Source organism: Pangasianodon hypophthalmus, chromosome 7 (genome assembly GCF_027358585.1).
Source record: "Pangasianodon hypophthalmus isolate fPanHyp1 chromosome 7, fPanHyp1.pri, whole genome shotgun sequence".
NCBI lineage: Eukaryota > Metazoa > Chordata > Actinopteri > Siluriformes > Pangasiidae > Pangasianodon > Pangasianodon hypophthalmus.
The window spans coordinates 9,640,540-9,657,720 of record NC_069716.1 but is presented as its reverse complement, the minus strand read 5'-3'; the positions used below and the strand labels follow the sequence as shown (position 1 = coordinate 9,657,720).

General features: G+C 35.3%; 2 protein-coding genes across 3 annotated transcripts; both read left to right on the top strand.

Annotated features, from left to right (window-relative positions):
- The first annotated feature begins 236 nt into the window (after positions 1-236).
- Positions 237-10,760, top strand: si:ch211-153b23.7 (TNFAIP3-interacting protein 3). Its single transcript, XM_026940387.3, has 7 exons — positions 237-635; positions 3,153-3,303; positions 3,895-4,038; positions 5,359-5,493; positions 5,602-5,802; positions 6,491-6,616; positions 9,866-10,760. The coding sequence occupies exons 1-7, from the start codon at positions 535-537 to the stop codon at positions 10,091-10,093; spliced, it is 1,086 nt and encodes a 361-aa protein (XP_026796188.1). The 5' UTR covers positions 237-534; the 3' UTR covers positions 10,094-10,760.
- Positions 10,761-13,450: 2,690 nt separating this feature from the next.
- Positions 13,451-16,592, top strand: zgc:174917 (uncharacterized protein LOC565650 homolog). 2 transcript variants are annotated; one of them, XM_026940633.3, is made up of 7 exons: positions 13,451-13,623; positions 14,252-14,501; positions 14,853-15,141; positions 15,235-15,326; positions 15,614-15,753; positions 15,978-16,082; positions 16,185-16,592. In XM_026940633.3, the coding sequence occupies exons 2-7, from the start codon at positions 14,372-14,374 to the stop codon at positions 16,275-16,277; spliced, it is 849 nt and encodes a 282-aa protein (XP_026796434.1). In that variant the 5' UTR covers positions 13,451-13,623; positions 14,252-14,371; the 3' UTR covers positions 16,278-16,592. The 2 variants fall into 2 exon arrangements, with proteins under 2 accessions (XP_026796434.1, XP_026796433.1); XM_026940632.3 differs by having other exon boundaries at positions 13,453-13,623; positions 14,273-14,501.
- The last annotated feature ends 589 nt before the right edge of the window (positions 16,593-17,181 follow it).

The following is a 17,181-nucleotide window of genomic DNA, read 5'->3' as shown; positions in this document are numbered from 1 at the left end:
TAGCTTCTGCTCTGCATGGGTCAAAGATTGTATCTAAAAGCCTTCCATTTCCATGCATTTCGGGGTTAAATAGTGACACATACCAAGTATTGTAGTAAGATTGAGAAGTCTGTGGTTTTATTATAAGGTTAGGGTTTGCAGACAGAAAGTCCTCTGAAAGCACATGCTAGTGAGGAAATTCCCCAGTGCATGGCGTCACACTTCCTTATTCTCGTCTCACTTTAATAACCATATCAACAAAACAGTGTCTTTTCATTTCAGGGTGTTAGACCATCACCGCATATTAGTAATAGATCTATAGAAATATAATCATAGTTAGGATATTTTCTCATCAAACTTTTTATTATCAAGGTCTGGAACACAACATTTAGTAGTTGTACTTCCTTTTTGTAATGTTTTGCATTTAAGTGTAGGGGCTTTATATTTAGACTTCCTGCTTAAGTGCCGAGTGGTTTCAGAAATATATATATATATTTCTGTTTGGTTGTTTCTGTATTGACATAAGTTTTAATTATCAGAATAAAACATTGTATCATGGATGGAAGCTCATTATCATCACTTTCAGAGGAGGAATCTTCAAAACAGCATTCTCTTCCTAAAGAGACCAAGGAAGAAAGAACGTCGCTCTGCTCAGGGTAGGTCAAGATTTTGCTTTGCAGTATGTTTTTTTTTTTTAATTCCATAATCGTATTTTATATATGTTATTAATTAAATGTATTTTACCATCTACCTTTATCATTATTTCACTTTCTTTTTGCTTCAATTTCAATTATTACACTTATGATACGGCAAGTGTAATTTATGTACAAGGATATTAGACATACTTGCTGTTTTTTCCAACTATGTATGTTAAACAAGCTCTCTTCCCAAACTTGAAGTTTGCAGGAAGATAGCCTAGGCAATTTTAGAAAATATATTAAAACCTTTCCACACCATTTTGCTGAAGTGATTTAAGATTTCTTAAAGTTGACAGGTCAAAGTTATAAAGTTATATCCAAAAAAAAATGCAATTTTGGCCAAATTCCAATCTTAGTTGCAGACATTTATGTGTATATATATATATATATATATATATATATATATATATATATATATATATATATATATATATATATATATATACACACACACACACACACACACACACACACACACACACACACACACACATATATATATATATATATATATATATATATATATATATATATATATATATATATATGAGAGGACGAAATCACTGATAGGAGAAGAGCTTTAGTCCGCAGCAATCAAGGACTGTGGGCTCCAGCACCCACCTAAATCTGAAATCCCCTCTACTGCTAACTGTTAAATTAGTGTGTTGTGGGAGTTAGGTGTCTCTGTACAGCACAATATTATGCATTACTGTAACTTGTATGCCTCCACATTAGAGCAGAGTAATGAAATCATTCATTATGAACTTTAACTCACATTGCCTGGTATGACTATTATGTACTGCATGGAATTTTGCTGAAAAGCACACTATTTTGACACCATCACCAGTAGTAAAATGTCAGAAAATCATGAAGAGCTTATTAAAGTGAAAATTTTATAGGCCAGAATTTGTGGCATGTATATGTGTTTTGTTCTGGTAGCACTGGAGTTGCTGATCTCTCTGAGAGAAGCAAAACCTTCTGCAACAATGTGATATGTGCAGTGCTCAGGCTGAAGTAGTCAGTGGAGGATAGGTGTTCTTATTTTGTGGTGATGCCTGTAGACCAAGGCACTGGACTTAATGCCTTTTCATGTTCAATGTTTTTTAACCTTCTGCAAGTCAGATTTCTGCATAACCTGGTATGACACAGTTCAGTGGTTGTGTTCAAAGGAAGGTGTCATTTACCTCAGAGAGCACAAATACTTGAAGTAATGCTGGTTACTTCACATGAAATGACATAAATGGACATAAATATGGAATTTAGTCATAGATTATGAAGCTCATCAGTACGTCATTACTGTACTTAATTTTTTTTCAAGGATCTGGACTCCAAGGATCTCCAGGGATCAGGCCACTTCAATAATCATATTTGTAATCATAATATCCCATTACGACACATTCCTGCTTCCACTTGGTTTTATCTTAATGGTCAATTAAGTAGTATAATATTTTTTGCCATTAATAACTTAAATATTGCTCTTAGTAATATATTCAGGCATTTACAATGAAAATTTGAAAGGTCAAATGACAAAATATTATATATAGACCTAAAACAGCATACAGATTACATGATGCTACATTTATTTAACATCAACAGCAAAAGCAAAGCTGAGATGTTGTGGTAACCAAGGCAATTTAATATCCATTGAAGGACAAGATTTATAACATATACTACAATGCGTTTTAGAAAATACATAACTGAAAATTACAGAAACAGAAAAACTACAGTAATTACATCACTTAGAAAATGCACATTGAATGTTGATTATTTTCCAATGACAGCATAAGCTGAAGTATAATTTCTCTGTGTATTTTACATTTATGTACTTTCTAAAATGCATTTTAGAAAATAGACAAATTAAAAATACACTGAGAAAATGCGCATATGCATGAAGTTGATTATTTTCTGTAATGACATATCCCATTTTTTATTCCTCTTATAAAACAGCAATTTGTCATCGCTAACAATTTTGCGTTTTTTAAAGAATGACTCATTGTATTTTTCATTCATTTATTCGTTATATTTAACAATGGTAAACATCCATGGAACAAGTTACTTCCTGTTATGGGTTACATTATGGCAGTTATAAACAATCACTCTCCCTGTTGAAGATAATAAGACAAAAAAAATTATCATGTAACAGGAACTGCAAAGCCCTCTGACCTGAAGTATTTCCTGTATCAGAAAACTTAAAGTTACATACAGTTTTACTGCTGAATGTTACAAAGCACTTACACTTGAGACTCCTTCCAAATATGTTAAATAAACATGTCCTTGCAAATAACTTCACCAATTAAACTATCGACAATTAAACATATATATGTGCAGTGCCTGCTATACATGTTGCTGTGTAAGTTGTTACTATAGTAACGATAATGTGTTAGATGGAGCACATTGTGCACCTTCTGACCATTCAGAATCAAGAATTCAACATTGCTGTGGTATGATGCTTAGGGTTGATATGCTTGTTTGTAGACAAGTGGAGGATTTGACCCAAACAGACAGACTCATCTCTGGAGAGGAGCAGTTAACATTAATCACAGAAAGCATGTCCATCACGTCTGCAGACCAGGAGAAACTTCAGCTCCTTAACAAGAACACAGAGCTTCGCAGGCTCAACAAAGAGGTAGACTAAATCAACACCACAACAAAACACATACATTGCATTCCATTTTTGTTTACCACTACTGACAAGCCTTAATTTGTGCAGTTCTCTTAATCAACACATGTACAATAGATTAACATTAATAATTTCAATAAGCAAAATGCATTACAAAACTGGCTGCTGCCTGAGACTACACTCAGAGTAAACAGGGAGTACCAAAGGAAAGGGAATTTTAAGCGTTAGTCTAAAAAATGGACAGTACTGCGAAAAGGACAGCTTTTCTTCATTTCAATTTTGAAAGCATTCTCTGATTTATTGAGGTATCACGCAAAGCTGAAATGCTTGCCTCATGCATATATGCAGCTGTGAGTATGTATGTATGCTGCAGGAGGGTTTCGCTGTAAAATTATTCCTTTTTTATATTGTGTTGTCTGCCTCCAATCCTTCTTCCATTTTGTGGCACCACAAAAGAATAAAATAAGCCTGAGGAGATATAGAGAACAGTTTAACAGGAGGTCTGAATGAGATTGTGATGCTCACCCTGCTGGATTACACTGATTCTCTATTGTGTGTGCGTGTGTGTGTGTGTGTGTGTGTGTGTGTCTGTCACAGCTTATGAAGCTAAATGAGGACTGGGACCACATCTACCGCAGCACAAGTGCAGGCCTGCAGCAACGGGTGGCGGCTCTGGAGCAAGAAATTTCGGCCCTCAAGCAACTCAACAGCAGACTCTTGATCAAAGTTGAACATGAACAGGTACACACTCACAGTGTCCAGTGTCAACTGTATCCTGATTACTGGTTTACAGTAAATTAGAGTAATTTTGCTAAGAAATAAATGGGTAGCATAAAATTATTGACTAATTTTTATTGACTAGTCTTCAAATTTAAGGAATATAAGGAATATTAAGGAATTATGTCTTTATATTTGGCTAAATCAGCAATATCAGCAGACATTTTTTAAATTAAGCTTTATAGTTTCTTGATTGCCAGACACTGTATGTGACAGCTGTTCCCTAATCTAACTGTTCAAATATTAGGCTCATTGTTTTTAAAGTATACAATACAATACAATACCTCTGGTCAGAGGCCACTGATATCATTGCTATGTACAGATAGGGAAACTCTTGACCATAGTAGATATCACAATGTTCAATGCTCTGTGGGCCCCTCCCTAAAAATTCCCCCTCCCACTCCCCAACACCACCACCACCACCAATAATTGGGTTAGTAAACCTAACCCTAAAACTGAAAGATATTTTAAAAATCAAATGATATGCAAATAGGACAATTTGGATTTCTTTATGTTTTGCCTAGTCTGTAATGTGTACCTAAGTAGGAACAAATGGGTAGAGTTTGTATTAAATTTCATAATACATTATGATGCTAAATTATCAGATATTGGACAGTTTTGTTTATATAAGAAATGGTTTTAATGCTTTAGCATTGAGCATGTCCAGATTGTATCAGAATGCAAGTAAGGATACACAGCCATCACTTCTCTGCATTTGGATACTTGTGTTAGCGGGTGTCTTGGGTGACTGTAAAGATTTGTTGTATTTCAAAGGTTGTTGAACCGCCATTCTAGCATCTTAAATTTCCTTGAGCGATAAAATGTGAATTGTTATAAATATAAGTGCCAAGTATTATGGGTTTTGGCAGAGTGTCAGGGCTTGTGAAGTGCAGTCAGCTGATCAGGGGTATTGCACTCAGTCCTTCAGTGACTGGAGCGTGTACAGGTTTCCATTCCAGTCAGGCACAGCAACGCTTGGTTTCACTAATTAGGTTTCCTCTTTGCATTGTGGAGTGGAGGCATTAGTGAAATCATGTGCTATAAAGGATTTGAAACAAATACTTGTAGATATTGCTTGCAAGACTGAGCACCTGCAGTAAACATTACATGATGTAGGTGCTGCAGCTTCTGACTTGTTTATATAACGAAACGGAAATCACCAGATGCTCAGGAAAAATAAATGCCCCTGCTTTTGCATATCGTCAAATTACATATCGTCTTGCACTATTAGACAATCTACTGTTGCATGTGTTCACTGTGATTAAAACCTGTGTTTGTGTGCAGAATAAAAGTGAGTATTATGAACACACACTGATGCAAGAGCTAAAGAAAAATCAACATCTTCAAGAGTACATCCGCCTCCTGGAGAGCCGTCTTCACCACACTGATACCCTGAAAGACTGGGCTTTAGGGACCCAGGTGACCTTTTGCTGTTGTTTGTGTAATCACACATGCTTATTTTTGTGTTCTGACTATACATAGTATGACTCATCGTTTTCACATCTTTGTTATTTTCTTCCTTTCTAGAACATGACAGCTGTTATCAGCCCACCAGAGGCACATATCCTGGAGCGAAGTCCCAAATCCTCCACTTCCACTGCTCCATCTTTGGAGCTCCAGCACAGGACTAGGTCCAGCCGAGCACATTCTGAGAGCCATGAGAAGCAGAATGATGCCATTAAGGAAGTTCAGGACCTTAAAGAGCAGCTGGAAGCCTTGAGGTGCCAGGTGAGTGACTATCTTTCACCAGATTGCAATTTGGAAATAAATTTGTGGACAGATGGGGTTGTGTGAAGGATAAGTGTCTGAAAGATCAGATGGAAGCCTGTATATGCTCCCAAATTAAACTGCACTCCACCCTGTAAAGACTCAGCTCTAATTTGAGTGGATAGACAGCACCACCCAGTGGATTTGATCGTCAGGGTCTGTATTCACAGAATCTAGGACCTGCTTTTAGTGCTCCCTTGTGAAGTACAAAAAAGCAGTCTTAATTTTAAGATTAACATGGCCATTTTCTTCTAAATTGGTTTCTTCTTAAAATTCTCCTTTTCTCCTATTCTATTCTCCTAGGAGTTTTTTTCCACTGAGAGTAATTCAAAGCATTTTATCATTAAATGCAAGTCCTAAAGCTACTAAAACTTAGGGGTTGCTTAATTCCAACAATCCATGCAATCATGTCTTTGATATATTTAATGACAACATGCTTTAAAAAGGTATTGTGGGAGTATTTTAATGAAGCTGTAAGGGCGACCATCTCTATTAAGTGTACACAGCTCTCGCTGTTGTGTTTTGTAGTTTATATGTAATGTATTTATATATCTGCACATGGAGAGCTACATTCCTGCTATATTCCTGATTTACCTGAAGCACATTTTGTTGCAGGGCTCACTAAATGGGTTTTTTCTGGTTTTTTTAGACTAAAATCTATGAAGCAGACTATAAAATAGAGCACAAGGACCATGAACGCATGCTCCAAGAGAACAAGAGGCTCCGGCGTCGTGAGGGAGAGATGCGGCAGCAGATGGCGCTGTTGCAAGAACAGGTGAGTTGGGGCACAGCTACTTAATTGTGTCTTTAGAGAGTTTCTGTGTTTTGGCTTGTAATGCATTTTCTCAAGGCAATCAGATGCTCTGCAGCCATTGTTTACTAAGAGTTCCATGACTATTCATTTTTACTATTCAAGCATTCAAAAAAGTTGTCTAGTTGTTTTTTCCACAGTTAATGCAAAATCTGATTCATGGATATTTTATTAGTTCAGGAAAATGCATAAATAAAGAAAATAAATAAATAAATAAATGTTAAAAAAAATTAAAATAAAAAAAAAATGGATCATGCCACACTTCAATTAACAGTCATGTACAAGCAACAAATTACATTTCCAGCTTCAATGCTTTTAGGCTATTTGAGAACCACGAAAATAAATAAAGCAGTGTTCAAAATAATAAATCTGTATATCATATTACACTTTTTACAACGATGAACCAGTTTTTTTAAACTGGCCTAGTTTACAATGGCTGGATATATGTACATATCTCATAAAAACTCAGAATGTTTATGTTAGAGAGAAATTGAAGGCAACGCTTCAGTAAGAATGTGAATTGGCTATATAGCATTAGCTCGCTCATTTCTTAATGTAGATTTTTGGCAAGCTAGGTAGGTTTGTTAAAGCAATATAAATTAGGCATGTTAGCTAACTAGCAAGCTAACGTTGTTAAACTCTTAGTTTCTAATTCTTAATCTTAGTCAACATCACTGATATGATAGTTAGCTACTTAGCTAGATGAAAGACAGAGATCATCAGACCAATCATTCCTCCTAATTGCCTGTAACCACAACTATCTTCTGTTGTCTTGGAAAGGTGTCCAATCTGATAGTATGTGGTAATAATGAATTTGTCCACTCTTCTGATTCTGACACCCAACAGCACAATGCGACATTTTAGGAACCTAATTCTGGCTTGTTCTTAAAAATCACTGTACTCTCCAACTGTGGTTCTTCAACCAGGAGACTCAGTAGACTTGTATCACTCAGAAGTCTATAAAGCACTGCATTTTGAACTTCAGAGGACTTCCTCCAGATAAATCTAAGAAAGAAAGAAAGCTGTTCCACTAACAGTGTTCTGACAGTAGAGGGTACTGCAGCATTTTCTTCCATCCAAATCGACATACTAAATCTAAACAGCTAAACAGCATGTCAAAATATACACTCGGTGGACATAAAGTAAACATACCATATAGTACTCTATAGGTGTACAATTACTAACTGTAAGCAATGGAAACGAGCAACCATAGTACCACCACTGACCAGATGTTACTATGAGTAGTGGAATAGTCTGAGCACAGCAGTGTTAGTGACATGATAGCGCTATGATAGTGTGCTACACTGGTATGAGGGAGCAACGGCATTGAAGGGGTTCCCACTGAACAGTAGATGGGCTACAGTCTGTAATTGAATACCTAAAAAGTGCATCTATATGGCGGCTGAGTGCAAGTGTACGTAATAACCTGGTTATAAACTTGTCTCTCTCTCTCTCTCTCTCTCTATATATATATATATATATATAAATATATATATATATATATATATATATATATATATATATATATATATTTGTTACTGAAGTACACTGCAGTTCTGTGGTATGTGTATACAACTTTAACATACTATTACGTGTAGTAGAAAAGTTTTGCACACAACCTCTATGATTAAATAAAGAAATTCTATTAGATATTGGAATTTCGCCACAGGTGAAAATAAAAGGGAAGGCTTAGTTAGAGGTAAAGTGATACGCACTTCAATGTGTCTTTACTTCCCCCAAGGGAAGGCTCATTCTTATTGCCAGTCATGAAATCTAAACCCCCAATCCACCACCTGGGTGTGAATGATCAACTTTCAGCCTATGATCAAAAAGTCATTCAAGTTTAGGCCATTGTTCAATTGTTCAATTGTTCAATCTACCCAGAGCATGACAATAACTTTAAAAGTCCTGTCATAAAAATCAAAATGACTCATGATTCCACTACCAGGAATTAATTCGTCATCACATATGAAAAACTGATACATTTTTGTTGACTTCTTTTTGTGTACTTCTCAGCTAATCAAATGGTGTGTTAATATTTACTGAGAGAAATAGTAATGTTAACATATAATTCATATATATAATTTGTTAATTAGTAATTATTATGTAGTTATTTAATGAACATTAATGTACTAAATAGTAATTACTAATTAAAAAAAATTATTAACTATAAATTTAATATTAGTTTTAGATAAGTGATGATAAGACTTTTAGCCCCTACTATAGTTTATATCATCTTTGGGGTTTGGAACAGGATTATATGGGTGAATTCATGAGTGTGGTGCCACTGAACCCTTGTAACTCTAAAAATTAATCTATTTGAAAATCATTTTTCAAATTTAAATGAAAGAAATCATGTAGTTTTCCACTCAGAAATGTGTTCCCCCATTTCATGTAATAATATCCATTGCCAGTGGTTTTATTTTGTTGAGTACCAGGGTTGAAAGTGACAGGGTTACATTTTTTGTCAGGGAATTAGCAAATACACAAAATGTGGTTAACTAGTACCCATGATAACAGTAGAAGGACATTAAATACATTATAATTATTTTCTAATGATTTTTAAAGTAATTTATTTATATGTTGGGTGACAGAGTTGTACTGTCAAAGTGATCTCATCAGTCAATATCATTGAAAATAAAGAAAAAAAATGAAAAAAGCAAACTTACTTTTCTTCTTCCCATGATCTTCAGGAAATTTTGGCCATACAAAATCCTGTTGAACTTAATAATATTCCAGTATGTTAATATGTTCAGGTAACAGGTTTGAGTGAATTCTGTGGGAACTAAAATGTGCATTTTTCCAAAAGGAAGAGTTGTTAAATAAACTAATTAAATGCAAAAATATAATATTTTTAAAGCATTTTAATCACTGTATTTTAATTTCAAGGTAAAATGTAGTTATGGTGGGCTGGGACAGGTTTTCTAAGTGCTGTAGAGATGTTTTGTTTTAAATTATTTATCTAAGTAGTTATCTGATAGTTTTTTGTGAAGGACATGTTACCTTTATAGTAATTAAAGTGATATTTAAAGTGATATTTAAAGTGTCTTTTACCTTTATTTATGCATATATTTGTAAACAGAATTTCACTTGGACACAAATGGCACCCCAATCATTGAATCACCCTTATGCTGCATTGTGCATTCTGCATTGTGTCCAAATGTATCATAAATAATGATCTAAATAAGATCCTTGTGTTATGCTTCTATCCAGCTGAAGGTGTATGAGGATGACTTCCAGAAGGAGCGCTCGGATAAGCAGCTACTGCAGCGGCTTCTGATGAAGAAAGCTCCAGTGGGGCAGGAGCCAGCACTAATCCACCGCTGTAATAATGACCAGGAGAGACCAAGAGGAGAGAGGAGAAGAATAAGAGAGGAGAACAGAGCAGCTTTCATGTGTCCAAAACACTGTGAGAACCGTGGGCACCTGGAGTACCCCTGAGATACACACTGGTCCAGCTCTAAATGTGATTGTATCTAAGGCTGCATGCTAAAACTGTTACTATTTTTATAATTGGTATTATGTATTTATCAGAGTCTTTAGCTTTTTTATTGGGCATAAACTCACACACATACTCATGCACATATATTCACAGGTTCAGCAGAGAAGTATTGTGATTGTATCTAAAGTTACAGTACACACTTATAATAACATTTTGAGAAATGATATTTAGAGTTAGAAATTTATTTATGAAGCTTTATATTTAGTTTTGAATGACCTTTCCTAAAATTTTGACTTTTCTTAAAATTAAGACTTTTTCTTAAAAGCTTACATTTTCAATTTCTCCTTTTTCTTTCTCATAAGAGAAATGCTATTGAATAAATGCCAGTTTTTATAGATAGATAGATAGATAGATAGATAGATAGATAGATAGATATTCAAGAGTGTAATTGTATTATTTTTTTACTTGCCATATAATGCAATCCTGCTTATAACAATATACTAATAGGGGTGTTGCAACATACAAGTGCTGCAGTATGTACCATTATGAGAAAACCTGTGATTACATGATTACACCATTTTATTTTATACTGCTTTAAATGTGGTGCATTTGTTGCTATACATGCTACATGCTTTTCAAAATAAGAACTTCTTTTTTGAACAAACATACTAGACTTCATTTATATTTTTATATGTTCATATTTTATATCACCAGTATAACAATACTTTATAATTTTCATTATGGAGATGATTAAGTCCATTAAGTTACGGGGGCAGTCGTGGCCTAATGGATAGAGAGTCGGACTTGCAGCCCGAAGGTGAACCTGAAGGTTGTGGGTTCGAGTCTCGGGTCCGGCAGGGATTGTGGGTGGGGGGAGTGAATGACCGGTGCTCTCTCCCACCCTCAATACCACGACTGAGGTGAGACCCTTGAGCAAGGCACCGAACCCCCAACTGCTCCCCGGGCGCCGCAGCAAAAAAAGGCTGCCCACTGCTCCGGGTGTGTGTTCACGGTGTGTGTGTGTGTTCACTACTGTGTGTGTGCACTTGGATGGGTTAAATGCAGAGCACAAATTCCGAGTATGGGTCACCATACTTGGCCACACGTCACTTCACTTCACTTCACTTCACTTCAAGTCTATAAATAATCTTAAGTCTAAGTCTATAAATACTAATTTGATAAATATTAAATACCACTGTGTTATCTTCATTAGAAATGTGACTATAGAATGATATAATTTTGGCTGTGAATTGCAGTATAGTGTTCTTTAAAAATATAACAGTTACTTTATGTTTAAAATACAAACTACATATGAACTCATATTAAATACTTATATTAAAGACTGAAATAGATTGCCATCATCAATATTTTTGCAAGGGCACAGATACAGGCAGTATTAGCATAATTATTCTGTCAGATTGCTCTTATGTTATAAGCTAATAAGATTATAAGATTTTGCTTTATATCATTATACCTTTATTTATCTATCAAGTGAACACTGATATGCCACAAACTATTATTACATATTAATACAAATTTTTTTCCCTTAGTAATATAGTATCAGCAATGACTTGGGAATATTTTTTTTAAAAAAGCATTGCTTTAATGGTTTAATATGATATTTTGAAGAACAGCCTTTATAAGGTACTTATAAGGAGGTATAGGTTCAGGGAAGGAAATATCTTGGTCAGGAAATGTCTTAACTACTGAAGGCAAACACATCTCATAATCTTTCATTGAATTGGCAAACAAAACCTGTGTACAATCTGTGAACAATCTGTGAACAATCTGTGAATGATCTGTGAATGCTTAGACAAAAAGTCTGCTGACATGAAGTGTCAACACAAGAGGAAGCAAGTTAACTTTTTTTAAACATAACTCACATGTTAGGTCATTGCACTGTTACTGAAAAGAAGAACCTATAGAATAAACTTCCCTGTTTTCCAACTTTGTTTCTGACTAACACCACGTGCTCTTTTCTCAAAAACCTGCTTCCTTGTGCAATATAAATTGTATTCACACATTGCATCATTTCTTTCCAAAAGAAACTGTGTACAGAAAGGTGTTGAAGTCATAACTATAGTGTCGAAAGAACAGTCATTCATCAATACAATTATTTCAAAACCAGGGATTTTGCTTTATATCATTATACCTTTATTTATCTATCAAGTGAACACTGATACACTGCAAACTATTATTACATATTAATACCATTTTTCCCTTAGTAATAATAGTATCAGCAATGACTTGGATACATTTTATTAAAAAGAATTGATTTTAATGGTTTAATATGATTATTTTGAAGACCAGCCTTATAAGATACTTGGTGAGGTGTGGTATGGTAACTTAAGTTATGGGTAAATGGAGTTTTAAACCATCTATATATAAAACATTTAACCATAGCAAAAGCAGAATTAGTAACACTTTTATATATTACTTATTTCTTAATATATATTTCTTATATATTATTTATTTCTTAAAATTTCAAATAAAATGGTATTTCAGAAAAGACACTATGTAATTTATTAACTACTAAAGTTTTTATCACAATTAAAAGTCCATTAGAACTTTGTGTAGGATTGTGAGACGGTAATGATCTTGACGGTGCACATACCATAATCATACGTCAAACAGGAAGAAAACATTCATCAGTTCTGTGCTGTTGCTATAATTTCATAACTCTTATGAACAACACTGCTATTGTTATCTTATTCACTCATATGTCCAATGAGTTATGTGTCATAAGAATAGTGACATGCTGTAGGTGTAAAGAGGTCAGAAGTAATTCAACACTCTTCTTAGTTTCAGTTTAACAAAAGGTTGACAGCCACATGACATATGATGGGGAACTGAGAAGTTCCAAACCTGGCAGGACTACCCACATTAGCATGTTTAATGAACAGCCAAGAACCTCAATGGAATAAGGTGCTTAAAATAAAACATAAATAAATAAAAGAAAAAAAATGATTATCTATTTTCATGCCTCAGACAATCACAAATTATTATTATTATTACTATTATTATTATTATGAATAGTAGTAGTGTTGTTGTTGTTCACCCAGAGGTTTAAATTATCAATTAATTTGAAAATCTTACTAAAGTCTGTATTTTAGTCTGTAATCTTTTTTGGATTTGCATTTGAAGAACTCTGTATCAATGTAAGTCGATAACATTTACCCAACAGTCTGTAGATGGCACCACAGAACCTGAACTTAACTGTCCTTTCTATTGTATTTCTTACTTCACAGTGGGAAATGCCCATGAAAGTCTTTACAGTTTCTCGCTTCCCTTAGATTTTCCACCCCATGGACTCCACCTCAGAAATAATTAGTTAAATGAGTTCATATGACATACACCCCAGTTCTAAACATGGCTAAAAATAGACAGCAATTTACGGCATGGAGTTTAAACTACTATGATGACTTAATTCAGGAAGTTCCCGATTTACTCGCAATGTATATAAGAGTGAGGATTTAGGCAGTTGACAGCAAGTTTCAGCTGAGACATCAGCCAGACTTACACTGACCAGGTAGTAAGAGCTTTGCTTTCTGAATCTTACATCTATGGTGATAGAACTGAATATGTTTACTGTTTATTGTGTTTATCTCCACTGCATTGCTGTGGAGATAAACTTTAATTTATTTTCTTTTTTGTCTTTCTTTTTATGATCAAAATTAATCTTTGTCAGCTAACTTTGGTTCTAAAATATAACTTTGAGAGACAGTCATTTAGTGTTATGTATTCATTCACTAGCGTGAGATGGCTCCCATTAAACTAGTATAGCGGTATTTTGGGAAATTATTTTTTCTCTCAAGCAACACAGTTTCATGGATTGTCCCAGTGTTTAAGAGTTTTCCACCTATTTGTGCAATATTAAGGTATTTTTCCCATTAGGCTGCTCAGAAGGCACAGATTTTGGCTACCATGGACTTCTGTTCCGCTCCGTATACAGCCAAGAATAAATTTGCTCTGAAAGAGTGTTGGTTGTTGCAGGGTGGGTTCAGTGAAGGAAATGTCTTGGTCAGGGCCTGTTAAGAGACCCCCGCCCCCCCCCCCCCTCTCTCTCTCTCTGTCTCTCTCTCTCTCACTCACTCTCTCCTTATGCTTTCTCTCACACTCTTTATCTCTCTCGAGAGGCCTACACTGAATAAAAGCAGACTTTTTTGTCATTGACACAGACATATCTACTGCAGTCTTCAGGCCCTTGAGGAGCAGAAAGAAAGCAAGACACTTGTCAACCCCTGAACAACAGAAGAACTTCTCCATCATCTACAGTCATGGGATTCGAGAGAACAGAAGTAAAGACTCTGTACGAGAAACAGGGCTATGTGACCAGCATTCCTATCCTCAGCCCTGAAGAGCTCCAGGAGGCCAGAGATGCCTTTGCTGAGCTGGAGAGAACATTTGGTGAGTCCATAATTGTACTTTAGTGGATAAACAATAATGATAATAATAATAATGACTTTTAATTTAGCTAAATTAGTTATCCTGTTGTCTGCCTATTTCTACTTGTTTTCTGTATCTAATAGCACCCGTTAACTATGCAAACTAAGCAGTGTCTTTAAGCAGGAACTAATTTGTGGAAAAAACCCATGTCCATGTACAAGGACACTGAGTTTTTTGCTCAAATTCCAATGAGAACACTGGGTTTCACAAAGACTTTGAAAGTCTTGTCTCTACATTGTTTCCATTGTTACACACTATAGCTACATATTTAATTAGTTTTTAACAAAATATATGCTCAACCTATCATTCCAGGTGAGGATTACACTTCCTACAGCCTGCACAATGTGCATATGAAGTACGACTGGGTAAAGGCACTAACCAAACACCCTAGAGTTCTTGAGGTGATCACTGCAGTCCTGGGTCCTGATGTTCTCCTGCTGGACTCACGCTTCATCTGCAAATACCCAGTCTCAAAACAAAGCAAAATTCAAGGGAGCAATGACATCATTCCACACAACCAAGAGAATGAGGGCCAGAAGAACGAGTCTGATCAAGAAAGTGAGGACAGGCTTCCATACGTGGCCTGGCATCAGGATATGAAGTAGGTGATTTCACATGCTAGAGTAGAATTAGATGCTATAAAATAAAGGTTGGGGCCATATTCTATTTACATGTCTTATGTACATGGTCATAGGTATTGGGGACTTGATGGAGGGCCAGTTGTCTCGGTCTGGCTTGCATTGGATGACTCCCAGGAAGAAAATGGTGCCCTCCAGGTCATTCCAGGTACATTAGTGCCCCCCAAAGACATTAATACACACATCTGTTCCTTTTTTAATCTCACTACGCGTTCTGAATATACTGAGTGCAAGGTCTACCACTTCAGCAACCTTGAGGTCTAACTAAGTCAAGACAGAAATGTACTTTTAATTATGTTTTTGTACCTTCTGTATGCCTTAAAAATAAAGGCTCCTTTCAGTCTGGCCAAACATAATCTTGAAGAACAAGTTGCCAGATAAATACCAATAGAGAATAGGTATGAATTCTAGGTTTTGTTCATTTGTTCATAACAGGAAGTCACTTCTCTGGCCTTTTGCCCCATCGCCAAGCAAAGCGTGTAGGCAACATGCTGAGTGTTAATCAAGAAATCCCAGATGAGCTGGTTGAGAAAGAGAAGGCCTTGCTCTGCCCCCTTCTCGCAGGGCAAATGTCTGTATGTATACACTTGCATGGATTCTGCTGTATTCCTTTTATATTATGACTGAGATAATAGAGAGCAATATAAAAGGTATGACTTCAACTATAGGCACAGTCTTAACAAGAGTTGAATAATAAGGATAAGTGGAAGGATAATACCTTATACTGATTCAATTCAATATGTATATCAAGGTTGAATTTCAAGATATCAAGATGTTTCTCTGATATTGTCATGTATAGATCCATGATGGACTCCTGGTGCATGCTAGTGATCCCAACACATCAGGAAAGAGGCGTTGTGGCTTTGTGATCCGCTATGTTCCTACTGCAGCTTATCCAATTCAGGTGAGAATCCCAGCAAGCTAATGTTCAGAACACATTGGTAATACTTTCTTCAATCGAATTAAATAACAAAATAAGTAATTATTCCATTTGGACTCTTGACAGGATCCTGAACGGCCGAGGCGTTTCCTTGCAACAGTAGTGGTTAGTGGACAAGACAAGTATAACCACTTCTCAAGTCAAAAACCTGAACTATGATTTAACTGAAATGCTTTGATCAGGGGTAGTATGCAACTGTCTGTACTGTATATCTGAAATATCTGAAAATACATGTTAATTTAAAACTCTCTACCTTCTCCTTATTTTACTGATAATATCACAGAATTACAGAAGATTTGGTAATTAATGTACTGTTTGATTTGATATAGAATGATAGTAGTCCACTGTAGTTTCTTCCTTTGTATTACTTGAAATTCTTAATTCTTAAGAATTCAGTTCACTGCTTTAAGAAATGTGAAAAAAGTTTGTTTAGTATGAAAGAAAATAAATAAATATTGTACTATATGCTTTCACGGCAAATTACTGTCTGTCTGTTTTATTTTAGTCCGAAATTAGATAATAAATTATTTAAAAATAACAATTGGTGCTGAAATGTTGAGGTTCACTAATACTAATGTTTTCACTTACATATATAGTTATATAATAGTAATATTACATATACTGACCTACTATTAAATGAAGCATTTCTAAGTACAAGACATTTATCCTTTTTAATTAACATTGCAAGGCACTACAATTAGATTTTAACCTTAAAACACAGTGTCACAGCTATGCTGTCAATGACCATCTCAAACCAGAATTTTGCACCTCATGCTACTTTTATTCGTCCCTCAACATGTATCAGTCACTTGTATGCAATGTTTCATTGTGTATTGAGGGTTTATTTATACACAGCATTAGGAATCATACTAAGGACGTACACTACAAAAGTTTGTGAACACCTGCCCATCACACCCATATGTGAAAACCTGACTATCACACAGTTTCTTCCCCAAACTGTTGCCACAAAGTTGGAAGCAGACAACTGTATAGAATGTCTTTGCATGCTGTAGCTTTACAACTTACCTTCAGTGGTACTAAGGAGCCCAAACCTGTTCCAGTA